The 18,916-nt window shown below is 28.4% G+C and overlaps 1 protein-coding gene across 2 annotated transcripts in view; it reads left to right on the forward strand.

The window, feature by feature from the left end:
* The window catches only part of LOC114126851 (lysine-specific histone demethylase 1A), a 378,425-nt gene extending 360,868 nt beyond the window's left edge, over positions 1–17,557 (forward strand). For both annotated transcript variants that reach the window (XM_050199765.1, XM_050199766.1), the window contains 4 exons: positions 11,220–11,372; positions 13,998–14,395; positions 15,851–16,037; positions 16,765–17,557. In XM_050199765.1, coding sequence (XP_050055722.1) covers positions 11,220–11,372; positions 13,998–14,395; positions 15,851–16,037; positions 16,765–16,889 — 863 coding nt within the window. In that variant the 3' untranslated portion in view covers positions 16,890–17,557. The remainder of the gene's footprint in view (positions 1–11,219; positions 11,373–13,997; positions 14,396–15,850; positions 16,038–16,764) is intronic.
* Positions 17,558–18,916: the final 1,359 nt, after the last annotated feature.

Below are 18,916 nucleotides of genomic sequence, written 5' to 3' on the forward strand. Positions count from 1 at the left end.
CTGGAATCAGTCAGCTGTTTTTATGATTCGCGGTAGTAATAATTTTCATGTGAATTAGCAGTGAAAAAAAATTGTGATTAATTATTCAAAAATGTACTTATATTATAATATACATATTAATACATACGTACGATGACTACAAGTCCGTATTGTATTGATCGAGATAAGATTTCCAATCGCGTATGTGTAGGTTAGGTGTAGGTACCTATACTTAAATAGTTACCATTTTTTTCTCCTATAAAATAATATTTATACAAAGTACCGTGTCGTCGTTATATACACCTATTCATAAACATTTCGATTTTATCGCTGGGAATCTATATAGTAGTATTTTACTATTAGAACCAGATTATCGTCGAATTCGACCACACTATTATATATTATAGTACCTATATGTTATTATAAATTATAGGTATATTATATTAGTATACTATATTATACTGGATTATTATGTATAGTGTACAGTTTCGCGGTCGGAGTTTTTCGTCCTACGTAGGGATCACGGCGATTTATCGTCTCCATATCCAGAAACCCATTATCGGTCGACAAGAATACCACCAAACGGTACAATATGATAATTCTCTGTCAAAGGTGTAATAATAATAATAATAATAATAATAATAATACATTCTCAACAGTGTTTGTGTGTGCTATCTTCCGCGTCCGTGTAATATTATAATAGCTTTGTGCGTGTGTGCCAACTCATTTTTGATATAGAACACGTATATTATACTGTATTATAATATAATGTATGTTCAAACAGAAAATCCGATTCGCGTAAATTGTTCCATTGACATTAGAGCGTACATTATATTATGTAAATAACGATTTTAACATTTTTTCAAAATAAATACCAATATATTATTTAGTTTTGACGCAACAATAATAACAATTTAGTATTCAAGTCTCGAAACATTGTATTATACTGTAGGTATAATGCTTATAAATAAATAGTTTATGCTGCATATCGAGTATAATATTTAACTCATTATATCTAGCTAAATAAACACACTTTTTAGAACTATATACATATATTAATTATAATTTCCTTGTATTTTTTTTAGTGTAATATAATATTACACATTGTAATAAAATATTTAAATTAACAATTTATTTATAATATATAAATGAAAAATTAATTATTATTAAGTCATAACCAATTATAATTAAAAAAAAAAAAAAAACTGTAACGTTGAAACTTATATTTTCTAATTTGTTTTAAAAATCATTACTCTCTTCGGCCTTCATATTTTGTAATGTTTAATAATAATAAAGAAAATTAATAATTAATAGCATAATGTAATGTACGAAAGGTGCTAACATAAACTGTAATAAGGTTTATTGAAGGAAACAGCAAATTTATTATAGTATGTCCTTTGAGTAATATTATTTTCTTTTTTTCATCATTTGCGCAGTCTAAACTAATAAAAAAATATTTCATACAAAGGACTATGGCATAAAACTCTTTGTATCAACCAACTATAGTAAATATTAGATTTTTCTTCTTAATGGATTACTCGGCTACCTGCTCGAGTTTAAAATTATTTGGATTATATTTAACAAAATTAAAGTTAGTGCTCTGAATCTTTTTATTTATTTCGATAAAATAATAATCATTAATTAATACGCGACATTTAAATAAAGTATTAAAAAAAAAAAAGTTTTAGAATTAAATAATGAAACGAGTAAATAAATTAATAAATATGTATTTATCGATTAAAATATTATGAAAAACGCTTGAGCTTGAAATTTATAATAATTTTATCCAGAGTATTCCAATAAAAATATAATATACTATAAATCCATTTAAAATGTATTTAAACTTTTATTATTATAAATATTATTAGACACTTATTATTATTCGCATTCATATATTTTTTAATAGTTCTATAATGACGTTTGGTATTTTTATTCAATTTTTTTCATTGGTGCATTTAGTTTTTCCAACAAGTAATATGATTGATTATTGCATTTTCGTCTATATACGTTTATATATTATAACATCACAGCTCATCGTATTTTACATATATAGCTACGGCATGGTGCTAATACTACCCTCCGTGCGTCTCGTCTAGAGTTTTTGAAACACTTGACGTGCTAATATTGAAATTTCATTTGTTTAACGAAAGAAAGCCCACGAGAGTTTAAACAGATACAACTACAGCGTGTTTCATAACAATCTAGTACCACGGATCCATCCTAACCTGGCGGAAACGCGACGTATTGTGTCTAATGGCACTGCAGCACGTGCAGCGGCAGGCGGAATAGCCGCGGATGATTTTATAACGTAGCTCGGTCGTGGAAATCTTTACTTAAATATCGGCTGGTGGGACGATTTGATCGGAAAATCCGAGGGAAAATCCTATTAATTATACGCGCTTGGGGGCTCTGGCGAGTCGGCCGCGTAATGAGCCCGCGGCGGCGTGGCGGAGCTCCCGCTCACTCGATCCTATCGCATTTCGCGTCGTTCGAGGAGCTTGCGGTCGTCGCGCAGCAATGACAAAATACCCCGTTGGGTCCGCACTGGAATTCGCTAGTAAAGACATATATATGTATATAGATGTGTATAAACGATATAATAGTAATACGTATAGCAGTAATAATAATAATACGGCGTCGGGCGTGGGTGTATATTATGAGACGGACGGACGGATGGATGGCGGACGGTCGTGTCACGTTCCTAATTAAAATTACTAGTCCGGCAAAGCCAAGCGCGGATATAATCGAACTGATACGATGGAGGAAACGGCGAAGACGGCGAATTCGACGGAGACTACGACGCTAATGCCAGGACGAGGGAAACGCTCGCCGTGAAGGGTAGTAGAGTGTCCGTGATTTGTGTGGCCCGGGGCCTGTCCCCGGTCGGTTATATTGTGCGACAGTAATACAATAATATATACGTACTGCATAATATAATGTATCGAAGGGGGACCGATATAGACACGCGCGGCGTTTGTAGAGCTTTGCGTTCATCCCGCGACGTTATCCTGCCTATAAATAATATAAAATATATAGTATATACATTCCTGTATTAATTAATCCGCCTGCACTCCACTGAGTGTTATGCCTGTTTTCCACTGCATAGTCTCTATATAGTCGTTTGTGCTACTGTCGAATAATTGTACTCTATATACTTAAAGAGTTCCAAGCTCACTCGCTAAAATTTAAATAAATTTAATTGAGATTCACTCGATTTTCACCATAGTTTCATAATAAATCATAATCGGTTATATTTTGACGTTAAGTATTTCATGACTTTTATAGGAATACAAAAGTACCATAATATATTATGTGCATTTCGATATCATAATGTATGTAATCACCGTTTTTAAACTGCTTGAAAAGTACTTGCGCATTCGTGGCATCATGAATATACGCGATTCTTTACTGATGATCAAACGTTAGAGAAATTAAAGTGGATGTATATAATTTCAATTACGATAAGCACTCTTTTTTTTGCAGCATTTGAATGAAATTTTTCATGTATAAAGAGAATAAAAAATGCTTGAGAAAATCTATGCTTCACAATACGGATATATTATTATAAATATATGTAATTTTTTAGTTGTTTTAGTAAACTATTTTTCAAGTTAAGTACGATAAATGTGTTGTATGTTTATTATTTAAAATTAATTAAAACCATGCCACCAAATTAATACCTAACTATAAGTGTTCATTTTTTTATTTTAATACACATAGTATTGTATTTATATTGTTTTATAGTTCATACTACAACTGTGTATGTTTGCTATATATTTAATTATATTAAATTTAAGTCACAAATATATAATTTTAAATATTTTCAGTTTTATTTTAATATATTATTATTAAAATATAATTATACCGACTAAACGTAAAGTGGACACTGAATGAGAAATTCTAATTTTTCTGTGTTTAGAAATATAAGCTAAGTCCAGTATACTTTCAAATGTTCTGACACCATCATGTTTAGTACATATCATTATTGGCTTAATATAATATTATATGGTTGTATAATACATTTGAATTTCTCCACTTTTATAAATCTTTAGAAATTGGATCCGCTTATATTTTCAACCATTATAACTTATAATTGGTTTATTATTTACTCGTTAGTCGTTATTACTTCAATCATACGATAAATTGTTTATAAATACAATGATTTTTCATTGAAAGTTAAACGATGTCTGCATCGTGTGACACACATTCTGTATTATATGTACAGACTTAATTATTTTAATCAAGACGATTGAAAAGTTAGTTACTGATAATTATCACCGATGGTTTTAACTAATGGACGTTTTTATTATAGTCATAAATATTATAGTTTGCTCTAATGTCAACCATACATTATTTTGTAAACGTAAATAAAAATGTAAATACACAATTACAATAATTTATAAATAATTTTAAGGATATTAACAGATCAATATCAGTAGTTGCTGGATGGGTTATAATGTTAACAAGACGTTTGATAGTTTATAAAGGGTTAGTTATACATTATTTAAATACTCAAATATTTTCGAGTTTTGGAATTAAACACTACATATTTTCTTCTAAATAAACCTATGTCTATAGATTAAAAAAAAAAAAAAAAACGAAATTTGACGAATAATAAAAGACACGATATTATAGGAACCCGTTTGAATCCATTCGTTGGAATAATCCGAATCCATGGTTTGACGTAACAAGGCCGTAACACAATTAAGCTTCGTTTTGTCGTGTAAAGATGATATTATAATACCTTATAATACCCTGCGATACCCGTACGATAAATTATTATTGTACACATAATAATTATTATAGTCAATGGGCATTGATTACGACGGGGCACGTGTACTGCCGGTGCTGCGGCTCACGAATCACACAATTCAGTGGCCCGGCGACACACAAGACCAGACGGGATTAGGAGCTCAATATCTGTACATTATTATTCTGTGCGTTGTGTATTATACGGTAATTCCTACAGGATCGTACATTGCTCACTTACGATCGATTACGTCGGCGAGGGCAGGCGAAGCTGTCCAACTCCGCGTGTTATATCGATTTGTTGTTTGTCCGTCGCAATACGTAAATATAACAATATAATATGCGCTGTACAAGGGTTCATCTGGAAGATAATAGTATTTCAAATATAACGACGTATGTCGCGACAATGATATTATAAGCGTATACGACGTCGTATATACGCTTAACTTGTTACTATATATTTTATTATTATTGAGCAGTACGCAAATCGTATGGTGAAAACGCCTTTAAAATTTAAACAAGTAGGCAGTAAACACTTTTACGTACGTTTTTATGTTTTATTTATATTTTAGCGTTCAGACGTGTAACATTTTTATGGATGATTTCTCGTGTACAAAATCTTGTTACATTTTTGTGCCCGAACGCACAATCGAGATGAAATTCGTTTTGCAAAACCGTTTTGCATCCCATCGCGCATATAATATAATATTATAAACAATATACACGGTAATAAGACGCACTCGGATCATTGATCGGCGTAATTAAAAACGGAGTAAGCTTGTGCGTTCCTTTCGACATGCGCCGCCACATATTATATTATGTACTTTATACTAATGTTATTATAAAATCGTAGTCGTGTCGTATACCGCGGTATACATTATAATATCTCGGAAACACGGTATACGTCTTATAAACTTATCTTACGTACGCGTCTCGCCGTGCGCATCGCGGACCGTCCGTCACCGCAGCAGCAATAATAACGGCTAGCTATTGATTTTTATTATTATTCAATATTCGACTCCGCAGTGTATATAATGTAAATGGGTGCATTAGTTGTATTATTCTGACAGTTGTCAGAAATGAGTGAGACCGCTCGGCGAACGGAAGAGTGGGCATCGGGCTGACCGTTAACGGATAGGTGACGGGGAGTGGTGTGGTGAGATGGCCAACAGCGGATCTTGATAAAACTTTAATACGTATCTGACCGTGCCGTAGTGTTGATCGGAGCAATTATAACTGAACCCCCTACAGTTTGACTTTATCCGTTTCTGATCTAAATTAGAACGATATATATATATTTTTTTTAATATTACTGTATATACAATATACATATTAATGTTCACCGACTAAGTAGTAATCCGGTCCCATTAGTGTAAATTTAGGCGGTATTCCTTTTTTTTTTTTAATATTAAAAATATGGTATCCGGACACAATGTTCATCTAGACCTCGAGCACCGTAGGTTTATATACAACGTGATAATATTATATCCTGTATGATATATCGTTGGCTCGTATATATAGTCACACCCACATGGTTTATGGACCAAAACACTTTTCTCTAATTCACCACTGAACGTTTGCAAAACCTCACTTCACGCTGCGTGCGCGATTGGTTTTTGATAAGACAAATCACTTATGTAAACGAGGTCAATTGTGTTTTTTCGAGGATAAAATAAACTTCAGATTTTAAGTAACATACGCGTACCTAACTTGAATACTAGCGAAACAGTTATGAATTTGTACAGTATAATAAATAATATTGCATATTGACATGACAATCATCTACTCGCAGTCAACGAGTATAATTATGAGGTTAGGTGATATATCATCCATAAATATTTATTTGAGACAATCACAATTTCCGTATAGTGAAATATGTGAACTACGTAAGCGATTGATTTTAAACATGCATGTCTCTGGTCATCTAAATAAAATTAAACTGAAAATAAGCTGTATTACGGTTGTATACTATTGACGTTACAAAGTTAATGTTAAAATTATAAAATTATATTACGCAGTTTTTTTCGCATAATACATATTGTAATATAATATATTATAGGCACCTACAACAACCATTACCCCACTTCCCACATAAACAAATATATATTATTGCGCGTCTAGAAACAGTTTCAAATGTTTCAATGATATAAGAGTCTTATGTGATATATGAATAATATATTTTGTCTATCCCTCTATTAAATCGAATACAATTTATACATAAAATAGAATTAAAAATTAACCATAAAAATATTATTTTGTTTGGTTATATTGATAAAGTGTAACACAATTTTCACATGATACATATTAAATGTATAAAGTGTAAAATGAAAGTTTATAAAAAGTTAGTAAAAATTAAACTTTTGATACGTAAAATTGATACCAGCCTCTAACAATTATAATTGTATTGCCAAGAACTGCTGTTTTCGTTAAATTTAAAATTTATTGTTGTGTAATTTTTACGGGATTTCCTATATTTTTAATTTTTAAAATGTAACATATATTTTGTATTCTTAAATTAGCTTATGAAAATATTCTACAACTATAGCATCTGTCTGAAAATCTATTAAATTATGTTCCGATAATAAATAAAACGATGGTATATTTAAGTTCAAATGAAAATAATAAGCACTTTTTTCTTTAATGATAAGAAAAATATAATTTAAAAAGTCTGAAAATTCTTATTATTCCTCATAATTGTTGATTTATAGAATATGTATATGTGCATATAAAGTATTATTATAGGTATTATATTATATTTAATGATACAGAACAAAATCAATAAAAAATTGTTTATGTTAGATAATATAATATGAAGAATAGGTTATAAGTTATAATACATCACACACTATAACTATGTGTTAGGTATGTACTTGTATTTATTTCAAATATACAAATTACGTACAAAACAAAAAAACCAAGTCATTTTATTTACTATTTATGCAATGTAAGAAGTACCTTCGTCAAAATGAAAAAACTCCCGTTTATTAGGAAATAATTATTCGATTTCAAAATTTTTAATCAACCCTTTATTGATTTGGTTTTCCTACAGCAAATATTGAATTTTTGTTTATCATTAGATTATTTTAATTTGGATTAAATAAAAATCTAAGCCTATCAATTAGTTTTCTTTTGAAAAGAGTGAGTTTTGTATCATTAAAATTTACAACAATGAGTTTATTATTATTTATTTATTATTTTTTATTATTATTAATTGTCATAAAATTAAGTTCAATTCAACTTCAACTACTATATCAATTACAGTAATTGTGTATTAATTGTTTTTGTTATTTTTTTATACACAAGTCAACACAATCATCAAACGTTTGTTTGTATCCAAGATGATTTAAAATATTTTAAGCACGTTTACTAAACAATCAAGTTATATTTTTATTGTCTACAGATGTTAGACTATTTTTATAATTACTACGAAAAGTAACATTTTTACAGTCAATACCAAAACACTTTCAATACAAACCATTACAATAAATAAAGTTATTATAACGATTTTGTTGCTCACAAACCATTTGTTTGGAAATAATTTAAAACGCACACTAAAAACAATACGTATTCAAGCCATAAAACTTATACGATCGCCAAGATTGTTTCCAAATCTAATAATATATTTTATTTTCAACGCGTAATATTTATTATCATTTATCTTAAACGAAAATCCGGAATGATCACTATAGTTGGCCATGTATAACAAATGTTCGTTTGAAATAAATAATGAAAAACATTTCATTATTATGTTCTTTTTCTATGTAATAAAATATTGAACAACATTAATTATCGGATTTCCAAATATAACTCGTCGCTTTTATTAAAATAATAAAATATCGAGTTAGTATAACAATAAAATCAACTGATACAATACTACATTTGATATAATAATACGTGCTTGTACTCATATAACTATGTATGTTTTTTTAAAATATATTAAGGCTTCAATTACATAGGTTTTTAACTTTATTTATTTTTAAATTAATTACAGGTTATAAGTTATATTGTAAATAGAAAAAGAAAAAAAGAAAAGAAAATGAAAATACTATAAAAGTTTTATAATTTTGTACTTAATTTTATATTATTAAAAATGTGTAAATTTCTGTGGTGTTTTCTTGTTTGAGTGTGTGTTGTATTAAGAACGGGTTATTTTTAAAATTTTGACGGGCTTTTGAGTATTTAGGGCAGATTATCATTATAGTATGTTTTATTGTTAGATTTATATTATATGCGTCACATATGGGTACTGGATTTTTACTGATAAAGTATGTGTTGGGAAAGCGTATTCTATTCGTACTTGAATGGTGATTACTTCCTCTTTTCTTTTTATTTCATTGAAAAAACCCATTTTCTGCACTTATATTGTAATATATCTTATACAAATATTATAATGCTTACTATACCCAATGTACTTAACCAAGTTATATATCTATATTTTACACATTGTATAAATTTGATATACTAACTAATAATTATATTAATTAATTTTGTTAATATAAAATCACTGATGAAGTTCTGTAATATGCAGCTCTTCACACTAGAAATGTATTAGAAATGTAAAGTTTACCACAATAAGTAATTCTACAATATTATGTATAATGTATATGAATTATATTACTTTCAATTTAAGGCACTGCAATAGCGAATATTAAATAAATGGTCGTTAAATGTCCAAGAGTAAATACATTGTATTTTATGCGTTATTGCTTAACAAATCACTCTAACGTTATTTAAACGAAAAAATTGAGATAAATTTATAAATACACAGTTAATAATCATTGGCAGTAACGATGATTTATTATTATTATTTTAACATGATGTATATGTTGATAGGTATAACCTACTTTGTTATCTAGTTAATTAGTATAGTAAGTTATATCGTCTTGATGTTTAAACATCATAGCTAGGATTTGATTCACAAACGAAACACTCGAAAGAAATTTTTTTTCTTTGTGGTTGAATTATATTTTATCTATTATCTGCATACAATACGAAAACTTTAATAATATCAAATGTTATGTAATAACTTGCGCGTACCTTTATATTTTAGATAAAGAATATTATATTGTAATCTCGGTGTTCTTAGTTTCGCGGATAAAACGTGATAAGAATTATAATTTTTTTCAAATTGTAACACACGCCACCATTAGAACTTTGTATTGGGAATTTTAGATGTAATATTATATGTATATTACCTACCTACAGACTACAATGGCAAATTTTCAATGAACAGACTCTATGAGTATTCACGCCTCGCCTCGGGTGTGATATTACGACTAATATTATACGACATATTATTATTATTACAATATTATGATACCCCACTCGCTTTCATTGTCTCGTTCTATGAAACTACTATGTCTTTGGTGAGGATAGGGACTAAGTGTAATAACAGCATGCTTTCAGAAATCTTATTATACCAGTCGTTCTAATTAACTCGATCCGTAAACAAAAGTCCAAAGTTCCCTAAACACCCGTAAGATAATCCGCGCCTTGTCTTCGTAGTTTGTACACTACTGCGCTACTGTAGTATATTTGCTATAACAGCAAGTTAACTTTCCGTGTTTCCAAGCAGTCTCTGCGTAAACTTATATTATAGGATATAAAGTTAAAACTACCTACTAATATGCCATTAAACTAATATTATGATGTGTTATGGTTGACAATGGTTTGTGTTGCTGAAAACATTAGAAAGGTAATATTTTCTCATTTTATTGTTTAGTGGAAATTCCCTATACAAGAGGAGAAATTACAAAATGAATAATGTTTCATATTATAATAATTTCATCAACATCTGTGAATAGATTTTGAAAAATCAAAGAATTTCAAAAATACTTTAAATTCTGTTTCTCACCTTGAATATTATTCAAATTGTATTGGTGCTATGTAGTCCAGTTTGCCGTGAAATCTTTACGAGTCAAATCTATGTAAATATATCAAGTATAAATGTGTAAAATATATTATATAGAATGTTGTGAATTCCTTGATTTTTTTACCCCCAGGAAACAAACAAACAATTTTATATTGGTTTTATATGCTAATCAATAGTTCAATACATAAAAAGTTATGATTTAAATCTTCGACAAAAGTAAATCGAAACTCGATTTCCTTAGTGACCTATCTAGTTTTATTATTTTATTTGTTCAAATTGGGTACAATTGCATGTTTCGAGGAGGATAAAAAAGCCCCAGGGAAACGGAAATAAAAAAATATTCTCCAAAGGTAATTCAATATGTTCAAAAAGAAAAATTGTTTTCTGTTTTTATACCTTGAGATTATTTTGAATGTAGAAAACATAAATAATAAAACCGCTTTTGTATACTTTTTTTTTGATTTCAACAGTTTTAAACTAATCATTGAACTCACTATTTAATTTAACTTTTTATTGTTATGATATTTGTTTTTATTTTTGTATTTATAAATGTAGGTATATATTTATTAGTGTATAATATAAAGCAATAATGTAATGTGTAATATTTATCTGTTTACAGTGCGAAATGGTTACTCTTGTGTACCTGTAGCTTTGGCAGAAGGTCTGGACATTAAGTTAAGTACTGCTGTCAAACAAATCACTTATGGCCCAAATGGTGTGGAAGTTTCAACTTCTAATCCTCGATCAAATACAAACGGAGTTGTATACAAAGGTAAGGAATATGGCTCCTAACTCGTTACAGTAGTTTCTATTAAAAACTTGAAATATATTTTATAAACCTCTAAAAAAATATATACTCAAATACTAAGTGTTTAATTAAAATGTTTACAAAATCGACAAATGATGAGTAAAAAAAACATTGTTTTACATTTACATGAATAACGATCGTTTTCCAATCGTCAGACATTTTCCATTTACTTTCGATATATTTTTGACGTTTGCGGTTTTCCCACAACCTTGTATAATATACATGTAATATGAAACCAAATCCCAAATAAATATAACGCGATAAAAACGCCATAGGGTTGTTGATTGATATTTGGATTTGGATTCGGTTTCGGTATTATTATTCGATTTGTATTTGAATTTTAAATTAAAATCGGATGGGTTACAAAAGAAAAAAAACGTCAGATTTTCACTGCAATATGTTGTATTGATTTGTTTTTGGATGAGCTAGGGGAAAAAATTTAAACTATCAAATTATCAATCCTCATGAGTACGAGTCTGATGTTATCCCGCATGGTCAAATACGTTTTGTTAGCCTTTTATTGTTTGAAATTAATTTTATTTCCGATTAGTTTTTTTTTTTGTCGATCGAATTCACATTGTGTACATTAAATACTCATTATTCATCCCTGGCATATAGCCCTTTGGTTTTATTCTATATCTACTACTTTCCGTGTATGTGAGGTTTATAAGGGTGCGGGTCGGTGAGGTGTAAGTCGACTTGTTTAATATAAAAATTAAACTTATCAATCAAATTATTATTAGTGCGATAGTGTCGAATACTCTTTTTGTCTTAACTTATATTAAATTATTAAAGTAATTATGTTGTTATTTGTTAAATAATGTTGCGATAATATTAAAAAAAAAAATGTTGAATACGTTATTACCATATTCACCTACACCATGTTTAAATTCAATACGTTATTTATTCATTATCTATACATTTTAACTGCATAATAATTTAACTATATTATGATGTATTGTTTTTAATTATACATTAATAATTTATTTTCCAAATTGATAATTTAATAAATTTGTATCGAAATAGTTTAAAATATAAAAACAACATTGAAAAGAACGGTTTTTGTATATATTGTTGAATTACTCATTAATGTAGTTGATCGGTTCTTATTGTTATATTATAGCCTTTGTATTGATTTTATAAAGTGTTTATGTCTTCCATTATTTCGCAATAACCTAGTTTTATATAGATGTCTATAAAAGTATTTGAAGTTTTGAACGCAATATCAATTGACATTAGAAAAAAGTACCTTAGATAGTGGCATAACTTATATATAATGACTTGTATTATTAACGTCTGTGTTTTATAAATTGTCGAAGAAAATTGAAAACTAAATATTTTAAATGGGTAAAAAGCGTGAAATAAATTTATAATACCTCCTACAAACGCTGAAAAGCTTGATAGTAATAATTAAGTACTACCAGTGTCGACGTCTATGATAAAATAGCTAAACATGTTGAAGTGATTACATAATTTAAACATTTTTTTCCGGTGTCTTTTATAACCTTATACATTTGATTTTAGATATTCTCTTTATCAGTCTTATTAATTTTAATTTTAATTATTATAGTTATCTATCGTTACCTTAGAACCATCATGCCCAATCACAATAAATTTACATACTTTTTATACTTTTTTACTAATTTATATACGTATAAAATAAAAATAGATTTATGGTTTAATGACTTGAGAAACAAAAGACAATTATAGTATTATTGTTACGACATTACTACGACACAATGTTATACTGTCATTATGGCGTAGCTAAAAATTTAAAATCGTTTATTATCATGGTATTATCTCAGATAGGTATCCATCATCGTTTTTCTTTCTTTATCTTTATTATGGCCTATTTAAAGTGAAACTATTTAATATTACACTATCAAGATCTATCTCGTGAATTTTCAGTAAAAATAATGTTTCAGAAAGATGCAGTACATGTTTTTAAGTTAATATTTTTTTAGTGGAATATAAACTTTTAAAACTTCCAGTAACAATACAGTTTTTTGTTTTTCTTCGAAAGTTGGTAAAATTGAGATTGTTCGTATTGGTTCTAATTCTTATGCTATGCTTGGTATTGATAATTTCGTATTAGATGTTTTATTTACCCTTTTCATCCTTTCTATATGAGTATGCTTCATGTTGAAAAGAGGCAAAAGAGCAATATTAATCAATTGTTAAATATTATAATTATTTATTCCATACTTTCCTCGTGTAGGAAATATTCGTCTCCAGCAAAGTTTTTGCGATCAATTTCACAAAATTAAAACTTACATATCACTATATGTATATGTATACCATATAATTAATATTTTTGTGTTGAATAAATATTAAATATGTATGTGACGCATACCATACAAGTATAATAAGTACATAATTACTAAAAAGTATACATGTGTTTAATGTTTATATATATACTATTTAGAAAAATGGGTGTTCTTGCAGAACAGTTCTTATTTAGTTTTATTTTAGTTTAAGGAACCATTAATAAAATGCAATCTTACCGTTGCTAAAGTATACATAATCGCAACATGTATTAGAGCATATTAATAATAATATGAATTCTTGTATGTTTAATATTATTCACAGGTGACGTTGTACTCTGTACATTGCCTTTGGGAGTATTGAAGCAATCTACCAACAAAAAGACTCAGTCACTTCCGAACACTGTACAATTTTCACCGCCGTTGCCCGACTGGAAAGTTGCCGCCATCGAACGTTTGGGTTTTGGTAACCTCAACAAGGTGGTGCTGTGCTTCGACCGCATTTTCTGGGATCCTAATGGTAACTTGTTTGGACACATCGGCAGTACTACGGCTAGTCGCGGAGAAATGTTTTTGTTCTGGAATCTGTACCGTGCGCCCGTGCTATTGGCTTTGGTTGCTGGTGAAGCAGCCAGTGTCATGGAAGACATATCGGACGAAGTTATTATTTCCCGGTGCATGTTAGTGCTGAGAGGGATATTTGGAACAGCAAACGTTCCAGATGTAAGTATGATAAAGGGCACATAAATATGTATATGAAATTCATTAAAATACGTATGCCAATCAAGTTAGGAAAAATCTAAAATATATTTGTCTCTTCCTCTCCCCCTCATTCACACATATACATTCTGCAGATAATTATTACAGTAATACTATGCATCTATATGTGACATTTAATCGACCATTAATCTGATAGTTCAATTAATAAAATCAGGATTAAATAAATCGAGTTAATTGTACTGTGGAGAAGTTTTTTTATTTTTTTTTAAATCAATAGTTAGATTTTAGATTGAGCAGCTTATAATGCTTATATACTCATTTATCATGTACCTATTTATTTTACAATGATAAGTGTTATGTCTGTGTCTGATATAATTTATTTAAATATTAGGAGCAGTAAAACTGATTCAATATTGAATTTTGAAGGTGAATTCTAATAATAAATTGGATTTATTTGGTAATTTAAAAGGATCGAAATTCGCAGTACTTTTAAAGATTATTAAGAAAACCAAAAAATAAATAAAATATAATAATTTTATAAACACTGAAAATACGGAAATATTTAAGTCAATAAATTGTCATAATGCAGTCATTACAATATGGTAAACATTTTGATTCTTGACTGAATTGTTGTGCAAACAATGCTAATAGTTAGGTTAATTGTAAATTTGACAATTAAAAGTCATAAATTCATAACAAATCATTCTCTACAAAAAGATGTTTTAGTTTAAATTTTAAAATTGCTTCTCTGAACATATTTATATTTTTTTTTATCTCGATAAGATCTCTATCAAAATCTTACAAATTAACTTAACTATTACTAATTAGTCGAACTATTTGATTTAACCGAATTTTCACTTTTAATATTAGCACTTGATATTCGTTCGTGTAGTTTTTAAAATGGTTTTCTTTGGTTAGGCTTTTTTGGGCTTAATTTGTTATAAAATCTTTATATTTTAAAACAAGGTTCTTAACATAATATAATGCATTTTAAAGTAAAAGAAAATCTTTTAAACATGTAGTTAATCAAAAGGTACGGCATTTTATGATTTAAATAGTTTAGGTATTTTATATTTGCATTTGATATTTTTTTCTAATTTTCAAACCTTTGCTTGGCGAATGTTTTTAATTAATTACATAGGTAGACAACTCGTATTTATGTTAAAATTACAGTATTGAACATTTAAAAAATATTTTGTTTCATATTTTAAATTAAATTTGTATTTTTTATCGTGTTAATAAATAATGATCATTATAATCCGTGTTTTTCATACATGTGTTTTTAGTATTTTTTTTTTTTTTTTATCGAACGTATGAAATAATAATTTACAACTCCATATGTACAGTATTTATTCTATGCACTTCACTTTCAATTCATATATCATTACTGTATCTATCTATATACACAAACATTTATTTTAATTATTATTCTAACGTCATCGTATAATCTATTTTCAGCCGAAGGAAACCGTCGTTTCTCGCTGGAGAGCCGATCCATGGGCACGCGGATCATATTCGTTTGTGGCAGTAGGTGCCTCCGGCTCCGATTACGACTTGCTAGCGGCTCCCGTTTCGTGTTCCAGAAGCACGGAACCCAATACTAGTTCAAACCCGACTGACGGAAGCGAACGACTCTATTTTGCCGGTGAGAAATATTCTAAAACTATATTAGGTATAATATCATCGCTACGACGGTGTTGCGCGTTATTGTATCGTAACCGTCGTTGTTTGTCCCGCGTACGAGTGTATGACACGAGCTCGGACTGAGCTCATTTTTTAAAAACATAAAAAAAAAATCTCGTCTAGACCAACAAATAGATTTGAAATAACAACCCGGTTTCAAACAACGGTTTATAGACTAATATTCGACCGTCTGGTCCACAATTTCTCTTCTGTTGAAAACGGAGGCGGCGGCGTATCGTATACATAATATTATTATATCGTCTCGTGGCCAGCCCGTAAATCCGACTCACCTGCCAGTCGGCGTTGTACGGCCGTTGACACGTCAACCGATTACTCTTCCTTTAAGAAGTTGTCAAGCTGATTTACAACCGTGACGGACTTAAGAGAGCGTGCGATGACGGGGTGTCTTTTTTTCGAATAATAAGTCATATTTTCTGAGTAAAATTAATTTCAATACCTAATCACCGTGGTGCACATTGTGTACATAATATATTTATATGTGTTGTATAATAGTAACGTTCAAAAATCCTAAATGACGTTTATATTTACGCCGTCTCTTTCAACATTCAAACATTTTTCAAATGCTTTATTATCTCCCACGCGTTTTATAAGGGCGGTGTATGCAAATGAACATGTTCAATTATTATTAAATATGACCTGTCAACTATGTTTTGTGTCTGTTTATGTAGGTGAACATACTATACGTAATTATCCGGCCACGGTGCACGGCGCTTTTCTTAGCGGCCTTCGTGAGGGTGGAAAGATCAGTGACAAGTTTTTGGGATGTCCATACGCAGCGCCTACATCAAAATAATTTCAATTTGGAGCCATTTTTTACGTATTAATTTTTTTTCCATTAACAAACAATTTATGTTTTACTTTTTTTCTATAGTAATCGATGTCAACTATTTTAATTTCAATACTTGTATTCATTTATTTTAAGAATTTATGCCATTTTTTTCAATTTAAATAATTTTAGCACTTTAATTATATTTTATAATGAATTATTTAGTTAAGCTAACACATGGAAAGGTTATTACTCTAACGTCTTAAAACTATATTTAAATATTTCTAACGACTAATTTTGTAATTCTTAACATTTAAATTAATATAATAGTATGTGCATTTTATTTAAATCTTTATGTTTAATAATTTTATAGAGCGCTAATCATTTTTAGAAGTAGAAATTGAATTTGATATTTATTTTTTAAAAGTGTGTAATCATTGTTAAAAAATCTTTTAGTTATTAAATATATGCCATATTGTGTTTAAGACGGAACCTAGTTGAAGATTTGCCATGTATAAAATATAAGTTTAATATTATAACAATTTTTTTTTATATAATTAATTGTCATCAATTGTATTACTATAAGATATGCATTATTATTTAAATCTTAGTTTTATCGATACACTTTTTGTCAATTTTTTTTCAAACAATTCTTTGTAATTTTTTAAACAAATAAAGCATACGTATTATCCTTATATTATACACCTATATTGAACGAGTTGTGCAGTTTATGCAGTCTGCAAACAGAGCTACCTATTGATTTTTAACATATTCCAGTAAATTTCACTTCACAGACATACAGATAGCGCCAGATGTAGACTAATAATAATAAAAAAAAAGAACAACTAGAATACCTCTCACTTAGAATTTAATCAATTTCTTCGCAACCTAGTCACTAATAAAATATAATGACATTTATGATAAAATATCATTTACATCAATTATACAATACATTAAAAAAATTACAGCACATGCTTGCAACTTGCTCTGGAGTAAGTAAATCGAGATCAAAAATTCCAGTCTACAGTCACCAGTTCGGAAGTTGTTAGTCTCGTTTTTTTTGTGTAAAAAAATAATAAATACAAAAAACAAAGGAGATCACAGGAACATAAAATAAATTATTTGTCTAAAATGTGTGTTTTATTTAACAAGTAATGTACCTACCCTTAAGTAACGTATTGAAACTCAAATACTTATTAATACTCGTATTATGATATTTATTTTTACACGATTTCCTTTCATATAATATAACATAATAATATAATATGTGTAAATATAATAATTAATAATATTTTTGTTAATGAGTAGGCAGGTTATTAAAACTTGATGTTACGTTTTTAATTGTTTTTTATTTTAGGGATTGAAAATATTATAATTTAATGTATTATTTTTGAAAATGTATTGAAAAACAGTTGAGTGACCAAATTAAAATCATACAGAATTATAAAATGTAAGTTTTAACAACTATACTTATTATGGAATTGTAAACATATTTTTTTTTTTTTTTTTAAACGAAAAACACAGAAAAAGTAATTAGTTATCTACTCTACATTCAGTTAAAAAGTTTTATTATGAATAGCGAGAACCGTATTTTTATGCTAAAGTCGAATGAAAAAAAAATATAAACAGAAATTTCGATAAATTCTGAACTCTGCAGAGATATTTAAATGGATGTTTAATTAATTAATTAATTTCAAAAACGTAAAGTAAAACAAATTGTTAAGGTATCTTTAGCTCCGCGTTTTTGTTTATTAACTATATATTATACTGTTAGTTCTTTGTATAAGATATACAAATTTATCGAAACTACTCTTTTTTTTATTTTGTTAACATTTGTTCAGGTATAAACCTAAATTTGTAAAAAAAAGTGTTAAAAATAATAAGTAAGCACATTTTTTATTAGATAAAGTATTAATAGTAACTTAATGTTATAAGTAAAAGACTACTGACTGTTTTTGCCAGTCGACAATATTATTTGAAATTAATTTTTTTTGGTATTAGGCATGTCAACTTTTTTTTTATTATTATTATTTATTGGGAAAAATTTAAGGTTG

Source organism: Aphis gossypii, chromosome 2 (assembly GCF_020184175.1).
Source record: "Aphis gossypii isolate Hap1 chromosome 2, ASM2018417v2, whole genome shotgun sequence".
In the NCBI taxonomy this organism is placed as follows: domain Eukaryota; kingdom Metazoa; phylum Arthropoda; class Insecta; order Hemiptera; family Aphididae; genus Aphis; species Aphis gossypii.